This window comes from Chiloscyllium plagiosum, unplaced genomic scaffold (genome assembly GCF_037043375.1).
Source record: "Chiloscyllium plagiosum isolate Xiang-an unplaced genomic scaffold, Cpla_swu_hap1 HiC_scaffold_12, whole genome shotgun sequence".
In the NCBI taxonomy this organism is placed as follows: domain Eukaryota; kingdom Metazoa; phylum Chordata; class Chondrichthyes; order Orectolobiformes; family Hemiscylliidae; genus Chiloscyllium; species Chiloscyllium plagiosum.
The window spans coordinates 57750618-57774202 of record NW_028270150.1 but is presented as its reverse complement, the minus strand read 5'-3'; the positions used below and the strand labels follow the sequence as shown (position 1 = coordinate 57774202).

The window sequence follows — 23585 nt, the reverse complement described above, 5'->3', positions numbered from 1 at the left end:
AAAAAAAACCAGGACAAAATAACCTTTTTTAAAATATTGACATCATCACATAAGAATGAGAGGTAAATGCTGGCCCAGTGACATCCATGTCAAGTAACTTAGTTAAAAAGTGTCTGATATTGAATCACGCAGGAAAATAATGTTTCCCTGCTTGATTCCTATGTATTGAGTGAACTGGTTTCAGCTGGCACAACTATGCTACAGTTGGCCTCAGTAGAGAGGGAAAAATTGGGCAGGAGCATTATTCAGCATTCTGTTGAACGTACATTTCTGAAGCCAAATTTTGATGCTACTTAACAGGTTACACAGACCATACAGAAGATCACAACCAGAGTTTGGGGCCAGCGTAAAAATGTTCAGTGAGCAGATATAATCCATCCTGCACACAGTGTCAGGAAAAGTAGAAAAAGTGGGGAAAACGAGAATTGAAAATGATTCAACCTCGAGATGTAGTAGCTTACTGATAGAACTGGCACTATGGGAAACTGAGCAGAAATAATGAAAATATGTTCTCTAATGGTCCCATTTTGGCCTAGCCTCCTTTCCGTAAATGATTGGGGCCTAATTTTGCATTTAACCTGCCTATTATCTACATATGACTGCTCTGCCTCCTCATGAGATGTGGAGAATGGGGGGGTCTGATCTTCAGGTAAGTCCATATATGGACTGATTATATCAGGACTGCTCAGTAACATTGAGTTCGTCCACATCTGATCTGGGTGATTGGTTAAAGTCTAAATTTGAGCAGAAGGACATACCAAATTATAAGCGTGGAATAAGCAAAGCAGTCCAGGATAACACCATCTCTTTGCTATTTATAAAAAGTTGGGCAGGTATTGGAGGGTAACTTCTGGGTACCACAATTTCCCACTATAAGTTTCCGTTATTAAGCTTACACCAGGACCAATGACCTGCTGTGCACCAGCCCTGGCACCGATGGCCCATTATTCACACTGCATTTCTGGTCAATAGAATGAATATTTAACGTGATTGATGTATTGATAAAGCAGGCTGTCTTGTCTTGGGTGTTGGCAAGCTTCTTTAATGTTGTTCGAGCTCCTTTCATCCAGACAAATGGGGGTATTCAGTTCTACTCCTAACTTGTACCTTGTCTATGATGAGCAGGAGCAGAGTTACTCAGTACAGGATTCCTAGCCTCTGACCTGATCTTGCAGCCACAGTATTTAAATGGATAGTTTAATTTCTGGTTAATGGTAAGACCAAGGAGGCTGATAGAGGGGATTCAGTGATGGTGAGGTCACTGAATGGCAAGGGAAGATGTTTAGATTCTTTCTTGTTGGAGGTGGTCATTGCCTGGCAATTCTGTGGCCCAAATGTTACTTTGCCACTTGTCAGCCTAAGCCTGAATGTAGTCCAGGTTTTGCGGCACTTGCACATAGAATGTTTCTGTAACTGAGGAGACATGGATGGTGTTGACTGCCATGCAATAACCAAGAAAATTAAGCATGATAAATTTCAATAAAATATGATTGGTTTATGCTATTGTGTTCAGTCATGGATTTCAGCAATCATCCGCTTATCAACAACTCTGATTCACTGGAAGGGTTAATGGTAGGGGTGGGTAGGTGGGTGTTTGTGTGTGTATGTGTATATACACACAGCCAGTTATTTTCTCCCATGACTTGCTGTAAGCTCTTTTCTTGAACCATAAAGACTTTGCAGTTAGTGTATCGATTGTCCTGTGAGAAACTGAAGGAACCTAGAGATAAAAGCTTGAAGGATGAAGTCCAGTCAAGCCAAAAGGGATCATTTCAATGGGTTTCCTGGGTTATGTCCAACCTCCCACCCCTCCATCATGCTACAATCAATTTGTCTTTTGTTTCTGTCTATATGTGTTCTAACTAGTTGTGATTAACTAGTATAGCTATATGTTTGATAATTCATAGTTCCTTACTTAGGTTAGAAAGTACTTATTTATAATAAACAGTTCTTGTTAAATGTTGTCTGTTACAAAAACAAAATGCTGGAGAAACTCGGTAGGTCTGGCAGCATCTGTGGAAGGAGAAACAGTTAACTTTTTGAGTTCAGTGACTCTTCCTCCAAACTTGGTCAGAACTCTGGAGCTTTATTAGAACAGTTCTGACAAAGAACAAAGCTAGACAGGGTTGACTAAAATAAGAAATTGGTTGGAAAAACTGTAACTGCACAATTGAGAGAACTGAGGGTAGAAATGTTAGTAACCTTTCAGTTTTCCCTGGACTTTAGGGAAGTGGCAGAAGACTGGAGCATTATTCCAGCCTTGTTCGAGAGGAAATAAGGATAGTTCCAGCAATTACTGACCAGTCAGCTTAACTTTGGGGAAGCTTCTAGAAACAATTATTCAAGATAGAATTGGTATCACATGAAAAATGTGGGCCAATAGGATGAGTTGGTGTGAATTTCTAAATGTTTAACATGCTCAAGTGTTTTGAAGCGATGACAAAGATTCAGTGAGGGTACCTGTGATGGTATATATGGATTTCTAGATCATGATACAAGAGAGATAGTGGCAATCTAGATACAAAAATAACAGTAATAGGAATCAGATTAATGTCAATGGGCAGTTTTCTGGATGGAGGACGGTTTGTAGTTGAGTTTCCTAGGTGTCAGTTTTGGGACCCTTGTTTTTCCTTGTATGTAGTTTTGATCTGGATCTTGGTGTACAGGGTGCAGTTTCAAAATTTGCAGACAACACTAAACTTGGAAGAATTGTAAACCGAGAGGAGGATGGTATGGAATTCCAAAAGGGCATTGACAAGTTGGTGGAGTGATTGTAGGATTTGGGAGGAAAAGCATTAGAAGACCAGGGAAAGTAAGGGGTACTCTTCTTAGGGGAGTGCAGAGCAGAAGGACCTGAATGTATATGTCCACAAGTCATTGAAGATGGCAGGACAGGTGATCAGAGCAGCTAATAAAACATTGTGTTCTCAGCTTCATTATTAGGGGCATAAAGTACAAGAACCAGGAGGTGAGGAAGAACTCATGTCACTTACTAGACCACAGCTAGGGTACTGTATGCAATATGGGCAATACTTCCGCGATGAGGATATATTGGAATTTGGAATCTTTCTCCTGGAAAGAATGGTGAGAGGAAATTTGATGGACATTTTCCAAAATCATGAGTGGGCTAGATAGAATAGGCCAGGAGGAACTGTCCTCACTCATAAAAGTAACAAAAATATGAAGACATAGATTTAAGATGATATGCAAAAGAAGCAAGAGTGATGAGGGACTTACCTTTTCCCACGCGCAGTAAGTAGTTAGGGTATGGAATGCACTGTCCAAAGAAGTGGTGGAAGCAGGTTCAGTTGAGGCATTGGATGATCTATATAACTATTGTATCCAGTGGTATGGAGCGCATGCAGAACATCATAAGGTAATGATGTACATTGAAAAGCTGCTGTGAGCACAGTGGGGCGAATGGCTGCCTTCTGCACCATGACACCTGTATAAATCCGAATTGTAGGTTAGTAAACACAGGCTCTAATCCAATGAACAGTAGATATTACATGTTAAAGACTTTGAATCATAATTTGCCTTTCCATATGAATGAATTTTTTATTAAGCTTGAATCACTTTTTGAAATTGTCACATCTTGAGATTTTTCTACTTTTTTTATATATATCTTCTGTTATGTTACCTTGTGTGGTTGTTGGATTAATACATTCAGTTCACGACAGAAAAAAATTAATCTATGGGGAATGTGGCAGTGAAGCAAAGATATTGAGACATCTGGACAGATAGCTAATAAGGTTCATAATAGTAGTAATCAGTGCTTTTAACTATTTTAAAATATTTAAGAGTAGATTAATTTTGGCTGTGAATAATGTCGGGAAATCAAAAAAGGATTCAATGTTACTTTTCTTATTCTCGAAACAGGGAACATCTGCAGCATCAAGGAGTTCATTCAGCCCATTACGTTGTGCCAGCCAAGATTGAACCTGTCCACGCTCAATTATGGGTCTGGATTTTCATTGTCTTGGAGATTTCTGGGACCTTTAAAAGGCAGATGAGACTTGAATCCAGAAGTTCCACCTCTTTTGCTAATCGCAGTTTTTCCTGCTGGGGTAAAGGAGTGGGGCTTTTCTCACCTGAACCTTGAACTTCAGAGTTCAAAAAGGCTCAAGTTCCGCTGTAATACTTGCCCCATCATTTGGGAGTCTTAGGATATGTACATGCTTCTAAAGGGTGATGAAGTATATAACTTCACAGCTTGATGCTTCTACACAAGTTTCCAATCCTTCAAACAAATGGCAGTCAGAGTTGGAAAAAATCTGTTTTAGTAGTTGCATTAGCTGTTTGTTGTTATCTCAAGGACTGTTGTTATATCATTTTGAACTGTTGGCTTCTTTATACAATCTAAAATTATCCCAGTATTCCAGTTGGATGTCCACAGTTTGATTTCCACCTCGTGATTATTTAACAAGCTAGCTTTTATGATTACTTTCTTCAGTTTAGAAGGGATTAAGTACTTGACAGATTTTAAAATTTTGAATGAGTTTCCATGAATGGGTGTGTGTTTTTTTTTCTTAATGAATACTATAATACGTGCTTAGATCTTTGTTTCATATCAGCCTGGCTCCTGAGATCTGCTCATTATGGATACTGGATGAGTTGACATAGAGGGTGTAAGGGCAGAGTTGACAGCAGAAGGCAGAAGTTCACTCTAAGTTAGCATAGAGAGTAGAATAGGTGACCATGAGCACATGGAGGCATGTGAAGTGGGGACATGTTAACGCCATAAATGGGGCAAAATCAGAAAACTGAGATTGCCATTTTGACAGCCCCCTTGACACTCAGCAGCCCTGGTGGTCACGTCTGATCTCTGTCTGCGGTAGTGAGTGAGTTTCCATTGTACACCTGCCATCCACTCCACAATTTCTTATCCATCTCCTGCACCACCCTCCACACCCCGAATGAAAATGTGCTTTCGTATTATTTCTTCCCAAGACGATAGACAAGTTCAGAACTCAGGCTATCTCACAAGTGAAAACCTAGGCCTTCAGAGCTTAGTCCCAATCTTTTGAGATGATAGCATTTTAAGTATATATCTGAATACTTTCTAAAGTGCACTTTGGGTCTGCTACTATCACATCGTGGATAGGAAAAAACATTCAATTCCCATCTAGTCCTTTCGCCAATTATTCCTACTGGAAATAGAAAGTGTTCCTTATTCTTCACTCTGTCTGTATTTTACTGAATTTCATATTCCTCAATCAAATATCTTCTCAGCCACCTGTTCCAAAGAAAATAATTTTTCCAGCTTTTACTTGAAACTAAGATTCTCCTTCTATCCTATCATTGTGCTTTCTAATTAAAGGCTGACTAGAAATCAAACCATATTATTACCTCTGAATTTGAAGCATAAACCATTTTTACATTGAGATGCTTGCAGTTTAATCTTAGTATATTCCGGCCTTTGTATCACAGTTAAACTTTGTGTTAAAAAATACTGAAGTCTCAATTCAAAGGGAATTATAAATTAAAGCAAATAACTTAGTGATTTGTTTTTAAATAGTTTCGTTTTGCTATTTTTGTTTCAATTTTTTTAAATTTTGTTTTTAAATTTTGTTTTTAAATGGGTTTTTTTAAGGGAACTAAAATGTAGCAACTGTAGCAGCAAAGCATTTCGAAAACTTCATCAATAAGATATGATATTAAATGTGGAAATATTAAAAGGCATTTTATGATGCATAAAACTTTAGAGTTAAAAATCTCTCAACAACAGGTTGGAAGCACTCTGAAAGCTAGTTTTAAATTTTAACTTTGTACACCCCAATCCAACACCAGCATCTCCAAATCATAAAACTTGAGAAGCAGTCTATTTCAATTTATTGCATTCTGTGTATTGCTTAGCAGTGCTGCCTTATAGTGCTGAGGACCTGGGTTTGATTTCCAGCCTTGGGTGACTGTGTAAACTCCACACAGACATTCTCCCCATGTCTGCATATGTTTCCTCCAGGTGCTCTGGTTTCCTGCCACTATGTAAAGAGGTACAAGTTTGGTGCATTAACCATGCTGAATTGCCCTGTAGTGTTCAGGGATGTGCAGGCTAGGCTACCTTATTTCCATGCTTTTGCATCTCATTATTAGCTAAACTCCTTCATTTCTACGCAGCTCCCAATTCCCCCCTCTTTAAACAGCGATTGCCAATGTGGAAGTCAGAACTGTTACCTGGTGGCAGCTCCTCCCCGCCTGCTCTTCCCAGATCCTCGGGCTAATTTATCCTCGCCACCATTTCCCTGCACATTTCATGAACACCATCCTCCTCTGGTTTCTCAATCTCAACACCAGATTATAATCCTATAGATTTATTTGGAGGCAGACATCTTGATATGTTAGCCATGGTAAATGAAGGGTTACAGGATGGGGTGGATCTGGGGAGGATGCTCTTCATTATGTTGGTGCAGATTTAATGGGTTGAATGACTTCTGTCTGCGCTGTAGGGATTCTATAATTCTATGTGGAAGTGAATGTTGAATAGCAAACCACAACTGTGACAGAATTTGCCACTACCTTGAGCAATGTCAGCAAATGTGGCGAAAATTGTCAAATGTGTTTTTCACTGACAAAACATTTGATTTTTGTTTTACCTCTGGGGTTTAAATAGTGAGGTTTGAATATTTCTAATGAGCATCAGCAACGACCTTATTTCCATGCTTTTGCATGTCATTATTAACTAAACTCCTTAATTTCTACGCAGCTCTCAATTCCCCCCTCTTTAAACAGCGATTGCCAATGTGGAAGTCAGGACTGTTACCTGATGGCAGCTCCTCCCTGCCTGCTCTTCCCAGATCCTCAGGCTAATTTATCCTCACTACCATTTCCCTGCACGCTTCATGAACGCCATCCTCCTCTGTTTTCTCAAGCAGACACTACCAAACTATCAACTTTACTGCCACATGGTTGCTTTCAGACTGACTCTTGCACCACTTCAGTCCTTTGGTCAGAGTACAGCGACACTAAGGAGATACACGTTTCTGCTGAAATGGCAGCCTGCATTTCATGCATCTACATCGGGTGCATCTAACTGCTCTCAGCTTCCTTTCTTGTGTGACTCGTGTCATGCTTGGAAGCTGTCAACTTCTGTGGCATGCATTGCTTTGTAATACAGCAAGAGGCAAAGATCTTGATATGTTTAAGAATACTGTACAATCAAGGTGGTGGGCATATTGGACAGTATAATATTACATCAGTATCTCACAGCCTATGGCAGCTGCTTACATGGCAATCAATTGCATGTACATCAATCAAATGGATGTCTGAGAGAAATTAGGAATGTGAGGTGGGTGAGAGCCGCCATGGATGTGATGTATGCAACCTTGACAGTTGTGATCCAAGTGTTGGTGAGAGATGTGTGCAGTGGCAGTGAAGAGGGAATGGTGGTCCTGTGAAGATGAGGCACCAGGGAGAAGTTGGTGATGCTTACTCTTGCGGAATGCATAACCATTCACTTTCTTCCTGCAATACTGCGCATTCCCTTTCACCTTGGATATTTCATTGACACTGCCCATTGTCCTAGTCCTGAATGACCAAGTCTGGTGGTGCGGCCTCCTTTACTGGTCAGCAGGAAAAGGATGGCCCTCTTCTCCACTGGATCTGCCCATACCCCAAGGCCACTGTTCACAAAACAAGGAACTAGCTTATTTTTCTAGGCCAGTACCTTTTGGAATAAGTATGGAGTGCTGCAGTGTGAATATGATAGTTTGGGGGGGGGGGTGCAGTGTCTGAAGTGATATGCAGCTCAGGTTTAACTATGACACCTTTGACATGAATGTTTAAAGTCCTGGCTGCAGCAGCAAACACTTGGTATCCTTTGTCATGTGATTTCAGGAAATAGGGGCTGAACAAATAGGTCACATATCTAATCTGCTGAAAATTGCATGAGAAAAGTTGATGTTTACTTTGGTGGTTGGCTGCCATGAATCTCACTTGATAAACACTTGGCCAAATCATGGTGTTGTGATGGTTTCAAACAGCCACCCTGAATCTTGGATGCAGTTATTATAGACTTTCATTGAGCATATGGTAGAGAAACACTTGGTTTAAAAAGTCTGCCAAGGTCTTGCTCTGGAATAATCATGGCAATTCATACTATCAGGGCAGGCATGGATTATGTTTGTCTCACTGTCAAGGGTGTAGGCAGTTGCCCGGGAGAGGGTTGGATCAGCTGCTAGTCAGGTTTTTGTGGCAATGACTGCAAGATAGTTTCATTCTTCCCAATTTTTAATTGGTGGAAATTTCTCATCTGGCACTGAATATTAGAGAAGCAGTTTGATGATACAGCAATGCCAGAGGAATTGCTATTTCTCAACAAAAAGGTGGTTGCAAGTCATTACAATCCTTGTAGAGACAACAACTTAAGTCATTAATTTCCCAGTGACTGATAAAAAGAATTGTTTGACAAAATTGCAGCAAATAAAACTTCAAACTTTACTTAATAGACAGCTAATAAACCATTGATTTAATTCATTGATGGGATGAGGGTTTGCTGGCTAGACCAGCATTATTGCTCATCAGAGGGCAATTAAGAGTCAACCATGTTGCTGTGGGTCTGAAGTCAAATGTAGGCCAAAGTAGGTAAGGATAGTGGTTTTCCTGAAGGACTTTAATGAACAAGTTGGATTTTTCCAAAAATCAACAATGAATTCATGGTCATCATTAGACTCTTAACTCAATTTTTTTTAATTGAAATTCAAATACTACATCATTACCTAGTTCCAATCTCCTGCATTGTCTCCATATCCTTACAAAATATTTCTCCTCAATCATCCCATACATGGTTGAGTGCCTAAGTAAACCTACTGCCACCACACTTAGGGTGGTGGATTCCATACCCTAACTGTTGGCTGTGAGGTTTTCCTCCTCTCACCCTTACTTCTGCACATCATTATAAATCTATCTTCTCATTGTTTTCTGCTTACAAGCTCAAATCATCTCTCCTTATCTACTCAATAAGCCTACACATGATTTTAAAATCTTCTATCAAATCTCCCCTCACCGCCTTCTGCCCAAGATGAACAGCCGCAACATCCTCACAACTGATGTTTCTCATTCCTAGAGCCATTCTTGTAAATCGCGTCTGCAAACAATTCAGTCTTTCCTATTATATGATGCCAGAACTGTACACAATATTCCAGCTGAGATCATAAGTATCCTGTACAAATTCAACATTTCTTCCCTGATAGTACTCTATGCTCCTACCTGTCACCTTCAATGATCTGTGCACATATACATCCGGGTCCCTCAGTCTGACACCCCTTTTAGAATTATACCACCATTTTATGCTATATTTCAATGTTCTTCCCACAAAAGTGCGTCACCTCAACCTCACTGCATTGAACCTTGTTTACCACCTATCTGCCTGCTCCTCCAACTAGACTGTCCAAATGAAGTTCCACACTCCTCCTCACAGCTTATAACCTTCCAAATAAAAACTGAAAGAACTGCGGAGGCTGTAAATCAGAAACAAAAACGCTCAGCATGTCTGCCAGCATCTATGAAGAGAAATGAGAGTTAATGTTTCAGGTTTGGTGACTGTTCCTCTGATCCTTTGGGTCAGACCAGAGCTTTTCCAGCAGCTTCTGTTTTGATTATAATCTTTCAAGTATCGTATCCACTGCAAACTTTGAAATTGTCCCCTGCGTACCAAGATTCAGGTCATTAATATATATCAGGAAAAGTAAGAATTTCCGTTCTAACCTCTGGTGAACTCCATTACAAACCTTCCTCCAGCCTGAAAAAGATCCATTGACCATTACTCTTTGTTTCCTATCCCTCGTCCAATTTTGAATCCACATTGCCACTGCTCCTTTTATATCATGACCTTTAACTTTCCTCAAGTCTGTATGAGACACTATAATCAGGTGCCTTTTGGAAAGCCATGTAAATTACATCAACAGTGTTATTCTCATCGAGCTTTTGTTACCTCTTCAAAAAGCTTCAGCAACTTAGTGAAACACTAATCCCCCCTTGGAAAATCCATGCTGACTCTTCTGAATCAACCCTCCTTTTTTCATGTGACTACTAATTCTATCTTGAAAAATTGTTTCTAGTAACTTCCCTACCACTAAAATCAAATGCATGCTCTGTGATTACTGCAATTGTCCTTGCTACCTTTCATAAAAATGGTTACGATGTTTGCAATTCTCCAAGTGGACTGGACACCTACCCCAACCCCACCCTCTACTGTGAGTCCAGGGTAGACTATGACCAGTAACCCTGCAATTTCTAGGTTTGCTTACCTCAACATTCCAAGCTGACCTTTTTTCCAATCCCGATATGAAAAGAAAAAGCATTTTTAAAAGCATCAATTTTGAATTTTTCCTGAAGCAAAGTGGTGATTTTTGTTTGGGAACATTTTAGGCCATATATGACTCAACTGGTGTTGATAGAAAGTAAACAGGCATTAGTATGAAATTGGAGGATTGGGTGATAATGTATGATAGATGACTAGAGCAAGAGCTCTTTTTAATTCACTCATGGGATGTGTGTATTGCTGACTGAGCCAACACTTATTGCCTGTTCTTATTGCCCTTGAGAAAGTGGCAGTAAAATGCTGTCTTGAGCCACTGCAGTTTGTGTGCCATAAGAAGTTCCACAATGCCATTAGGGAGGGAGTTCCAGGATTTTGACCCAGTAACAGTAAGCAACGGCGATATATTTCCAAGTCAGGATGGTGAGTGGCTTGAAGAGGAACTTGCAGGTCGTGGTGTCAACATGTACCTGCTGCCTTTAGCAGTAGTAGTGGAAGTGGGTTTGAAAGGTGTTGTCTGACGAGACTTCATGAATGTCTGAAGTGCATCTTGCAGATACTGCACACTGCTGCCACTGAGCATCGGTGATGGGGGGGAGTGGATGTTTGTGGATGTGTTGTCAATTGCGCAGGTTGATTTTTCCTGGATGATGTCAGGTTTGGTGAGTTTTGTTGAAGCTACACTCATCCAGGCAAGTGAGGAGAATTCCATCATGCTCCTGGCTTATGTATTGTTGGTGGTGGTGAAATTAAAGTTGCCACAATCTTATCAAAATCCGAAGTGTGGCGCTGAGAAAGCACAGCGGTCAGGTAGCATCCAAGGATCAGGAGATTCAACGTTTTGGGCATAAGCTCTTCATCTTCCTGAAGAAGGGCTTATGCCCGAAACATCGATTCTTCTGCTCCTTGCTGTATCTTTCCAGCACCACATTCTCGATTCTGATCTCCAGCATCTGTAGTCCTTACTTTCTTCTTGAGCATCGATAGTAGAGTAATTGAAACAGAAATGCTCCAGAGACCAGAAATAAATGATTGTAAGTAATCAAAAATTGTGGGGTTCAAGGAGATAATGAGGCTTTGGAGAATTTAAACGCAAAAATTAGCAATTTAAAATTACCCTCTATTTGATAAACAGGGATGATGTTTGAATGTGACTTGATGGAATTTATAAGATGGGAAGTCAGCTTTGATAAGTTTATGGAGATAGAATGTGGGAGACCAGCCAGAGTACCTTTAAAAAAAAATTCAAAATTAGATATAGTTAAAACCTAAATGAGTCTAACAGCAACAAATATGCTATAATCAGGACAAACTCAGTTGTTTAAGGTTGCATTTCTTGTTAATGTCATGGCTAGGTGGCATAATTACTGTGCACTCAAACTGAGTTCATTTTATGTCACTGGCAAATGTTGGAATGACAGCTGCTTGTCAAAAAGTTGCCACTGGCTGTATTTTCACAGGATAGAAACAAACTCCTAAACCTTCCAGCACCATAGAACCAAGACCTAACTCTCCATACAGACCTTTACAAAGCAATCTTTAAAGGTGAGTTTCTACTAAGCTGGAACTTTTAAACATGATCCTGTTATAATGAATAGCCAGTACTATTCTTATATTCTAAAACACAATGCATTCTATGACAAGAAACGTCCTCATTAACGTCATCATCATTGCCATATACATGTGTGCTTCCAGAGCCTCCAAATATAGTTTTTTGATTGTTTGAAGGAATCTTCAATGTTGAGATTGAAGTTGTAATGCTTGTTTGCTTGTCAGTGTTACCATTTCACACTGAATCTAATAGCAAATGTGAGGATTTTGTAAACAGTAGCTGGCATGAAGGCAAAGTCGGCCATCAAAATGGCCACCTGCATGTGTCGATAGGCCCATTGATAACCCAAGGCCAAAATAAACTGATGCATATGTAAGTGACATCACTATATTCCTTCTAAGATAAAATCTCAGGCTACATGCTTGTGTAGAAGTCCTTCTAAAGAATGTCCAGGGGACCATGGGACTGAAAGTCCAGGAGCAGGGCAAAGGTTGTGATAGTACAGCCAGTCATGGAGTAATGTAACTGGGCAGCTCCTTGTGTTTGGCAAGAATGAGGAGGTATCTGTGGACTGAAATTAGACTCCATTGGAATGTGGGGGTAGCGTTAAAGCAGCATGCTGACAGCACAGAGGGCTCAGCCAGGCCCAGGCTCTGGCAGATGACTGTTGCAGTTCTGGTGAATACCTGAAGGCTGTTTCAAAAATCTTATCTTCTGGTTGAAGGCAGTTATGTGCTGCTTTGGCAGTGATGTGGCATCACTTCATGCTTTTTTGAGTTGCCTCCAAGCGGTAGTCCTTCAAAAAACAGAATTTAACAAATGTTAAATTCAAACAGTATTTAACATTTTTAAATTCAGCTACATGATGTAGTAATTACTGGTGGGGCCAGTATTTATTCTCCATCCCTAGTTTCCCTTGAGAAGGTGGTAGTAAACCACCGTCTTGAACTACTCCAGTCGGTTTTTTGGAAGTAGATCTGCAGTGCCATTTGGAGAGGAAGTTTCAGGGCTTTGACCTCACGACATGAATGAATTAAGTGCTGAGAATGAACTGGGCCACAGAACAGAGTTCATTTCATTGCGAGTTCAGCTCTGTTCTGAGAGATGTGGTGGTTCTGAGTTGGCTTTTCATTCAGGTTTTTTAATTAGTGGCACTCCTTGTATTTATTATCTTAGGCTGCTGCTTTCTTGGTCCTCGCTCATTTTGCCTTGGCCTTTGCCTGCAGACATTCAACTTTGTGGATCTTGGGTTTCTTTGCCATTGCTTTTTTGCTGCCTTTTTCAGCACTGTGGCCATGGCTGGAGATTTCACTGTGTTGCTTGGAAAAATATCCAGGCTATTTTGTGACCACTGAAGCAACAGCATTTAATTTCCAAGTTGGGACAGTGTGTGGGTTGAGGGAGTACTTATGGGTGGGTATATTCCCTTGCATCTGCCAACCCTGTATTTCAACATCATCCAACCAGATAACTCTACCACCTGAAAGGACCTTGGTACATTACTGTAATGCCTCTTGTAGTTAGTGCACTGTGTAACAGTAGTGGAAAGGGGTGCGGGTGAGGGGAATGAATGTTGGAGGTGGTAGTCGGGATGCAGATCAAACCTGCTTTGTCCTCAATGCCCTTTTGGGAAGGAATCTACTGTCTTAACATGGTCAGGACTACATATGGCTGCAGCCCCACAATAATGTGATAGACCCCTCTGTAATAAATGCTGACCTAGTCAACAATGTCCATATCCCATGAATGTTTTTTTTAATATAGTAATGTTTACCTTCTTGAATGTGCTGGAGCTGCAGTTGTCCAGGCAAGTGGAGAGTGTTTTGTTATGCTCCTGACTTGTCTTAATTGCAGATGGTGGCCAGTCTTTCAAGAGGCAAGTTACTTCAGAATTGCCAGCATCTGATCTGTAGCCACTGTATTTATGTGGCTGGGTATTGTTTTGGTCTGGATGTGTACAGTGACAGACTGTTTCAGTGCCAGATGACTTGAGAGTAGTGCTCAAACCTGTTATGAGTGAATACACCCACTTCTGATCTTATGGTAGAGGAGAAAATATTGATGAAGCATTATTGGTCTACGTTGCTACCTTGAACCACTCCAGTGATGTCCTGAACCAAAATCATTGTCCTCCAATAACTACTACAGTCTACCATTCTACTAGTTATGACTTTAAACAATATCAAGTTTGTAATATAGAAATAGACGGTCTTGGTGACGATATGAATGTGGTCAAAAGTTCACCTTGGGCCACGTACAGCAACCGGATTGTGAGCTTGGTCCCAGATTGTTGCTTTGTAGTGGGATGGCATGGGAGTAACCAGGAAATGAAATTTGATGTGGGGACTGAAAACAACAACTTCTGTCTTCCTAGTATTCAGCTGGAGGGAATTTCTGCTCATCTAGTACCAGATATCAGATGAGCAATTTTATAATTTAGCAACAACGGAGGAACATTTGAAAGAGTGTGATGAGGTATAATTGGGTGTTATCAGCATGAATTATAACTCTGCTTTAGGTTGCTGTCGCTTCAGGGCAGGTTGAGTGAGAAATAGGAGAGTGAGCCAAAGATCGATCTGATCGGCAAAAACCAGTGGTAAAGGGGCATGAGAATTTAATTTCTGTCTGCTGCAATTCAATGGACAGAATGCAGATGGGAGTGAGCAATCCCAGCCAACTGGATATCAGTGGGGAGGTGATAGAGGAGGATGGCATGGTCAACATGACCAAGTGATGTGACATAAGGCTGTAGACAGATTTTCAAAGCAGTGTGAGAAGTTTTGGAAAAGGTTTGAACAATATCGAAAGCCACACTGGAGCTTGTAGGACCAAGGGATGATGGTGAGGCTGCCAAATTCTGGATTTTGTGAATGCTGGTGATAGTAATTGGAGAGCATTTATTACCTCTATCCTTGGTACTTAAAAAAACATTGAGGTTTTATTACCTGAGGAATAAAGGGCTAGAAAGAACTGAAGATGAAGTATAGGATGAATTTGGATAAAGGCAACTTTCATGACAAAAATGATGATGGAAAAAAAATGAAGGCTACACAATATTGGATTCCATTTGAGTGAAGTGGGGCAATTAATAGAGTAAGAGGTGACAGATGTTGAAATGAATGTAAAATGCAAGATACTTACTTTTGTAATATATTTAGTACCAGCCGATCGATCATGTAAAATTATATTCTCTTCTATTTTCTGAACAGACCTAATGAGAAGTCTGACAAGTTGTGAGATTACATACTTAAACTGGAGGAAAAAATTCTTCTGACAGGACCATATTTCTCCTAATAGCAGGGAAGCTTAAACATCTACAAAATACATGAACTTGTTATAGCTGAGGGCAGTTTTGAATATCAACTGAGCATTCATGATAGTTGTTCCCTGCTCCAGGAAAAAAAAAGTTTGAAATTTTAATCTCCAAGGCCCACTTAAATCCTGCCAATGAGCTTTTGAACAATCCCAACCATTAGGCATTAGGGAATTATATGGCTGTGTTTTTTTTTCCCACCAAGGCCATGGTGGATCAAGTTACTTGCAGATCTGGGGCAGGTGAGATCCACTTATTCTGTGGGGCCTGAGGTTATGCACATGGTGTTACTTTTCCCAACAGGTATTGACTAAGCAAAATCTATATTGGTTTTTGGTAGGGTTCCTAAGTTTATCAAATTTAAGATTTAACCAAATAGCTAGAGCACAAATCAGTTAACCCACTCATTTAAATCAAGCACTATGTTTAAATCGGTTGCAAATTTTAAACAGATGTAAACCATTGTGAAGAAATTCATTTGTTGTAATATGAAAGGAACATATGTCATAAATTTGAAATGGTAATCCTGTGGCTATTTCAGATTAGGTTGTTTTCATGTACCTAAGATTTAATTACCAGATAGTACTTGATACTATTGCTGCCAGGGCAGTTTTAAAATGCTTAAAGTAAAATACTGTGGACTTTGGGAATCTGCAACACAGATTGTGGGAGTAACTTCAAGTCTGGCAGCATTTGTGGAAAGAGAAACAGTTATTATTTCAAGTCTACTATGGTTATTCATATCTGAAATATCATACCTGACTTGAAACATTAATTCTGTTTCTCCTTGCACAGGTGCTGTAAGCCCTACTGAGCTTTCTCCAGCATTGTGTTTCTCATACTGTTTTGCAAGGATCTGTTTAGGCATATACCTAGGGCCTCAACTTAACATGTTCTATGTCAATTCCTAACCAGGTTTGATAGATTTATGCATATTATGCTTTTCATCAATTAACAATTAAGCTAATAGAAGGCGCACACAACTGGTACCTGTGTGAAAAAATGTACTTATAACTTGAGTATTTCAAGGTATTGGACTAATGCAACTGGTTGCTGCAAATATGACTCTCTTCAAAGTATTAAATGGTGTTCACCATCACATTTACAGATGTATTCAGTTTTTGGGTCAACTGCCCTCATTTTATAAGTCAGTGACACCGTTGAAAATCTTGTGTTGAATCAAAATTTTTGCATGACACAAAATGTATGACAGAAATATTCATACATTTTGAGGCATGGCATTTGATTTTTCAGTGGGATTTATTAATTGCCCAGTCTTTGCTGGTTGCTAGCTTGTTTTCATTATCATGCAATTTTCATACCTAGTTAAAGAATTACATCATTTTTGTTATGCTAGCAATATGAAATATTTATTATCCAGTTCCCAAATTCGTAAATATTCTTAGATTATGATCATGGACCACAAATTTAGCTAGATCTAGAGTTACTCAATTTCCTCATTTGCTTTTGCTTTTTTTGTTTTGCAGTGGGATGCTATCCCAGAAATGGATGAACGCAACCGACCCATTCATACCTACCAGGTTTGCAATGTGATGGAACCCAATCAAAACAACTGGCTGCGGACTAACTGGATTTCACGTGAGGCAGCTCAAAAAGTGTACGTTGAGCTGAAATTTACCCTGAGGGATTGCAATAGCATTCCCTGGGTTCTGGGGACTTGCAAAGAGACATTCAATCTATACTACATGGAATCGAATGAGTCTCACGGTGTTAAATTCAAGCAAAATCAGTACACTAAAATTGATACAATTGCAGCTGATGAGAGTTTTACTCAGATGGATCTAGGAGATCGTATCCTTAAGCTGAACACTGAAATCCGTGAGGTTGGGCCGATAAGCAAAAAGGGATTTTATTTGGCCTTTCAGGATATTGGAGCTTGTATTGCTCTTGTCTCTGTGCGTGTGTACTACAAAAAGTGCCCATTTACTTTTCGCAACTTGGCAATGTTTCCTGACACAATCCCGAGAGTTGATTCTTCATCCCTTGTGGAAGTCCGTGGGTCCTGTGTAAAGAATGCAGAGGAGAAAGACACACCAAAACTCTACTGTGGTGCAGATGGAGACTGGCTGGTTCCTTTGGGAAGATGTGTCTGCAGTACTGGCTATGAGGAAGTGAATGGAGCCTGCCATGGTAAGTGAATGAAGTACCTTCTAAGAGTTTTTGAGATGATGCAAGGAAATCCTCTGTTTGAGGAGCTTTGACAATAGTATGGGAAGAGGGAACAAGGAATGGCCAATGCATCAAATAGTTACATAGAAATAGACCAAGTCTAATCGTATGTTCTGACATGGATTTTGCAACCAGTTTCATTACTTTGGGACAACCCTAAAGGGAACTACAGCACTGCAGTGAAACACAAAGTGTACATGTCACAGTTTCCAAAGCGTCTGAAGCTTTTAACTGAAGCTATTTGAAAACTAGTTTCCTTTATCAATCTCATTAGTAAATAAGACTGTTCTAATTAATGTCACTGACCTACTTAATGTTTTTTGTAGATGCTGAATGTCAAGCTATCATAATATATGCTGTCTGTTCATAAGGTTAATTATTATTTTTCTGTCAATTAACAGTAAATAGATGAATGCATTACAAGAAGCAATGTTTTGGTTAATTTTCTGTAGCCTGCTGCATGCAACATTCAGTTAACTTCTCAAGCCTGCTGAGTAAAAATGTTCAACTTGAATGCCTACCACAATGATTTCCTGAATGATCAGGGTTGAAATGCATTTCCCAGATGCTTTTTGTGATTTAGGCACTTGTGGTTATGGATGTGACCTTCCTGTATTTGTCATATACACCTGTTTTCAAAGCACTGAGAGAGACCTGGAAACGGTTTGCCTGTCTGCTGTCGACTGGAAGCAGAGCCTAGCGGGGAAGACAGTAGAGCAACAATGGCAGGGGTTTCTGGGTGTAATTGAGGACACAGTACAGAGGTTTATCCCAAAGAAAAAAAAGATTATCCAGGGAAGGGGTTAGACAGCCATGGCTGATGAAGGGATTCGGGAAATGTATCAAAGAAAAAGAGAGTCTATGAAGTGGCCAAGAGCACTGGGAAATCAGAAGATTGGGAAGACTACAAAAACAAACAGGGGATAACAAAGAGAGAAATAAGGAAGGAAAGGATCAAATATGAAGGTAAGCTAGCCAGTAATATTAGAAATGATAATAAAAGTTTCCTTCAATACATAAGAGACAAACGAGACATAAAAGTAGAAATTGGGCCATCCAAATTGATGCTGGAAGGCTAGTGCTGGGAGATAAAGAAATAACTGAAGAACTTAATAAGTACTTTATGTCAGTATTCACTGTGGAAGACATGAGTAAAGGGGCAGAGTTGAGAATGGTAGCCATTACAAAAAGAAAGTGCTAGAAAAGCTAAAAGGTCTAAAAATCAATAAATCCCCTGGCCCGGATGGGCTACATCCTAGAGTTCCAAGAGAGGTGGCTGAGGAAATAGTGGAGGCACTGACTGTGATCTTTCAAAAATCACTGGAGTCGGGGAAAGTTCCAGATGATTGGAAAATCGCTGTTGTGTAACCCCCTTGTTCAAGAAAGGATCAAGACAAAAGAAGGAAAATTATAGACCAATTAGCCTAACCTCAGTTGTAAGTAAAATTCTAGAATCCATTGTTAAGGATAAATTTCTAAATTCTTGGAAGTGCAGGGTCAGATTAAAACAAGTCAGCGTGGATTTAGTAAGGGGCGATCGTGCCTGACAAACCTGTTAGAATTCTTGGAAGAAGTAACAAGTAGGTTGGACCGGGAAAACCCAGTGGATGTCGTCTATCTAGACTTCCAAAAGGCATTTGATAAGGTGCCTCACTGGAGGCTGCTGAGTAAGGTAAGGGCCTATGGTGTTTGAGGTGAGCTACTGACATGGATTAAGGATTGGCTGTCTGATGGAAGGCTATGAATTTGGATAAAAGGTTCTTTTTCAGAATGGCAGCTGGTGACAAGTGGGGCTCCGCAAGGTTCAGTGTTGGGACTGCAGTTGTTCACTTCATATTATTATGATCTGGATGAAGGCGCGGGGGCATTCTGGCAAAGTTCGTCGATTATATGAAGTTAGACAGGCAGACAGATAGTACTGAGAAGGTGGGGAGGCTGCAGAAAGATTTAGACAGTAAAGGAGAGTTTTCCAGAAAATGGCTGATGAAATTCAATGTGAGCAAGTGCGAGGTCTTGCACTTTGGAAAAAATAATACAGGCATGGACTATTTTTTTAAACGGTGAGAAAATTCATAAAGCCAAAGTACAAAGGGATCTGAGAGTACTAGTCCAGGATTCCTAAAGGTTGATTTGCACGTTAAATCTGTGATTAAGAAAGCAAATATAATGTTGTCATTTATCTCGAGAGAGTTGTTTCTGAGACTTTTTAGAGCTCGAGTTAGGCCCCAATTAGAATACTGTGTCCAATTTTGGGCCCTACACCTCAGGAAGGACATATTGGCACCGGAGCGTGTCTAGCGGAGATTCACATGGATGATCCCTGGAATGTCAGGCCTAACATTTGATGATCAGCTGAGGACTCTGGGATTGTATTCATTAGAGCTTAGAAGGTTGAGGGGGGATCTAAGTTTCTAGTGCGAGTAAGTGGAATCGAAATACCCATCAGCCATGATTAAATGGCAGAGTGAACCCAGTGGGCCGAATGGTCTTGCTTTCACTTCTATGTCTTATGGTCTTATGTTCATTCACTGGTCAGGCATAGCATGTGACAATCTTACAAACATCAAGAAAACATTTTGACAGTCAAAACCACACAACATACAGGCAGGTGAGATTAGAAGGCAAAGCAAGTTACTGCACAATAAAATTTGTATTACCCACAGAATCACTTTTTTTTTCTTTGTTCATTGGTTGAGTCACAAATATTAAGGATATTGCATGCACATGCAATAAAGCAGGTAATTCCATTCCACAATATATTTTGATGGTCATGTGTTCTTGCTCCAAACATCTGAATCAATGCAGCTCTTGTACATTGTTGTGATTGGGCCCTGGGCACAGTGCCCCAGTTCGTTGCAGTTCGACAGGATATCCCAAACCATTAAGCTCCAGTTAAAGAGGCATAAACTGGCTTCCCTTATTTGGACACCCACCTCCCCTAATTTGGGTGTAACAAGGTTAATTTGAAAAGGATTCTTTCACTTGTAAATACCTTTTTCCCAGACCCGAATGAACTTTTATTTTAAAAGGAGCCAATTTAACTAGTCTGCCTTGAGTTAACGAAGTTTGAGGTAATGAATTCCTAAATGCAAGAACAATTAATAACTAATACATGCATACAAATTAGAAATAAAAAGTCAGTCCAAGAGGGCAAACACTTAAACACATCTGCAAATTACTTTTGAATTGCCAACAAACAGCAAATAATTTGGCATCACAGCCCTTAGCAAATTGTAGCAGTAGCATTGACAGTTGTGCAGCTTACTTTTGAACTTCTTGATTTTGCGTAGGTTGGTGGTAGTTTTGTCCTAATTTCCTCTTCTGATTGGTTGACAATGATCTCAAAGGGAGAAGGTCTTGCTTTTCCTGCAACAGGGGATTAATTAGGGGATGTTCTTCAGCTATGACCTTCACCGCTAACATGTGAACCCAAGATGGTGCACATGATTGTATTCAGTCCCACTATTACACCCCTTTAGAGTTGAAACTGAAGGTTAAACCCTATTCTTTTGTGCTCTTCAAAGGGAATAACATAATGTGTCTACAGTTTGGAACATGATTGCAGGCTCCTTGTTATGGTTGTAGTTGTGAGGTCACAGTCCAGTTTGTTTTGAAGTTCTATGATACCTTTAGCTGTTGCATCACATTGGTCCTGCACAGAAAACTTATACGGATGCAATTAAACTCTGGAGCAGTCCTCTTTTAAAATATATGTTTAAATACTAAAACTGTGCATACTACTTTGAGATTCAGACCTGTGGTCATCACATTTGTATTGAATTTTATTTTTATAATATGGTAGAGCTTTAAATATTTATTTCACCACCTTGACTGTAGAGTAACTAAGATTATCTGATTTTGTAATAGAAGATCCATCTGTGCTTCTGATTTATGAACTGAAATAATCAACTATACTTTCTGTAAACATGCTCTGGTAGCATGAGGCTTCCACAAAAAAGTGTATTCATAGGTTACTATCTCAGTAGATATGAGAATGGATTTTCACTTTTGTCCATTTGTATACTTGGCTTACTTTTAAGATGAATCAACGTACTCTCAAAACAACATACTGTACAAGGCACAGCCACCTGATGAGGGAGCGTCGCTCCGAAAGCTAGTGTGCTTCCAATTAAACCTGTTGGACTATAACCTGGTGTTGTGTGATTTTTAACTTTGTCCACCCCAGTCCAACACCGGCATCTCCAAATCATAACAAAAAAAGGTTATAAATTCAAACACAAAGTAACTGTCAAAATATTCTCTTGCATGCTCAGGTCATGATTAATGAAATTACTGAGGCATTAATGTGTGGAATAGAATCCTAGAATGGTAGCAGCGCAGAAAAATAATCATTCAGTTAGTCATGCATGTGTTAGGTCTCAGCACAAACATCTTGCCAAGTAACACTCTCCTGCCTTTATACTGTAGTGCTGCATTCTTTTCTCCAGATAATTATTCAATTCTCTTTTTGAGAACCATGATTAAATGTTCCCATTGCATACTCAAGTATCATATTCCAGATTCTAACCCCTTGCTATGTAAAGATACTTTTCCTCATGTCAGTGAATTAAGGTTATTGGCAAAAGGAGCAGTGTTGTTTTGTTCTTGATCCAATCAACAAAGTTTCTCTTTTCTACTTTGTTCAGGCCACTCATGATTTTAGAAACTTAAATTTCCCCTCCAGCATGATTCCAAAACTTCCCAGTGTCTAGCCTATAAAGCCCCTTCACAATCTGGTATGTCTCACTGGGATCACCTTATTGTTGTAAACTCCAAAGAAGATGGGCCTAATTTACTCAGCCTGTCTTCAGCAGATAACGCCCTCTTGTGAGGCCAATCTAGTGAATTGTTGCTGCAGAGCCTCCTATACTAACACATCCATTTGTAAAAGTAGTGATGAAAACTGCATAAAATCCTGCAGATGTGGTCTCACCAAAACACTGCATGATTTTAGCTAGACTTCTTTATTCCTGTAGCAATCATCTGCGATAAAGGCCAATATGCAATTTGCTTTTCCAACAGCTTGCTGCACCTGGGACTTTTTGCATTCCACGAATGACCATACACATTTTCTCTTTCAACATAAATACTGAACAAGTATCACATCTTTTAAACAATATGTTTTTTTTAATTATGAACAAAGTGAATAACCTAACCCTCTGGGAAACGAAATGACAGATACAATTAGTTAACCTGTCTCCAAATCTTTGCAGCTTCCTCCTAGCTTTATATCATCAGCAGACTTAGATGCTTTACTCACGCTAAATTGTAAATAGTAGACCCAGCAGTGGCACTCCACTGTTCACTATCTGCCACTTGAAAAAGTCTCCTCAATCCACTAACCAGTTGTCTATCCATGGTAATGTATTAACTAATATTGCAGACCGTATCTGTTAACCTTTTGTGTGGCAATCTGTTTGAATGCCTTTTGCAAATCCATCAGACATGCTGCATCTTTTGGTTCCACTTTATCGAGCCTAATTGTTATATCCTCAAACAACTCTAATTTTGTCAGACATGATTTCCTTTTAGTAAAACCGAATTGAGTTCTTGTAATCACACTGTGCTTTACTCAGTGCATTGTTAAGAGTTAGAATCAGAATTAATTTTATTGTCACGTACTCACATGACCACAGTGAAAGTTTACAGGTCACCATTTACACTGCCACTTTAGGTACAAAGGTATCTAGGTAAAGATTTTAAGTACAAATTCTTAGGAAAAAAACATAGAAAAATAAAGAAATAAAATGTCTACCATTACAGATATTCACACCACTTCAGGTACAAAAGTGCAAAATAATAAAAAGAAATTAGAAGAATAAAGAAATAAGTTCAGAATAACAGCCTTCCAATCCAGTCCACTTCAGCACCTTGCCTCAAGGCTGCTCTGGATTCACCTCTAGGTTGGGAGTCCACAATGACTTCACTCAAGGATCAAGGATAAAAAAAATTAAAGATGAAGGACAGAAATGGATGGAGCAAACGAGCTCTGGCTGAGGAGTCCTGCTCCGCTGCCATCTTGGAATTTAGATGACTTCCTTCATCAATTGCAGCCTTTTCCCAACAAATGTTTTGTTTATTCTCTCCCTCCTTTCTTAAAAACCAATATACACTTCCTATTTCCCACTCTGAGACCATTCCCAAGTTAAGGAACTTTGGAAAATTATAGCCAATGCATTCACTTTCTCTCCAGTTATTGCATTTCGAATCCTAAGGTGTAGGTGTGAAGAATGTTTCCTCTTGTGGGAGAGTCTAGAACCAGGGGTCATAATTGA

General features: G+C 39.7%; 1 protein-coding gene across 5 annotated transcripts in view; it reads left to right on the top strand.

Moving 5' to 3' along the window:
* epha6 (eph receptor A6) overlaps positions 1-23585 on the top strand; it is a 687522-nt gene that overhangs the window by 130512 nt on the left and 533425 nt on the right. For all 5 annotated transcript variants that reach the window (XM_043700795.2, XM_087992858.1, XM_087992855.1 and 2 more), the window contains one exon: positions 16608-17271. In XM_043700795.2, the coding sequence (XP_043556730.1) occupies positions 16608-17271 (664 nt within the window). The remainder of the gene's footprint in view (positions 1-16607; positions 17272-23585) is intronic.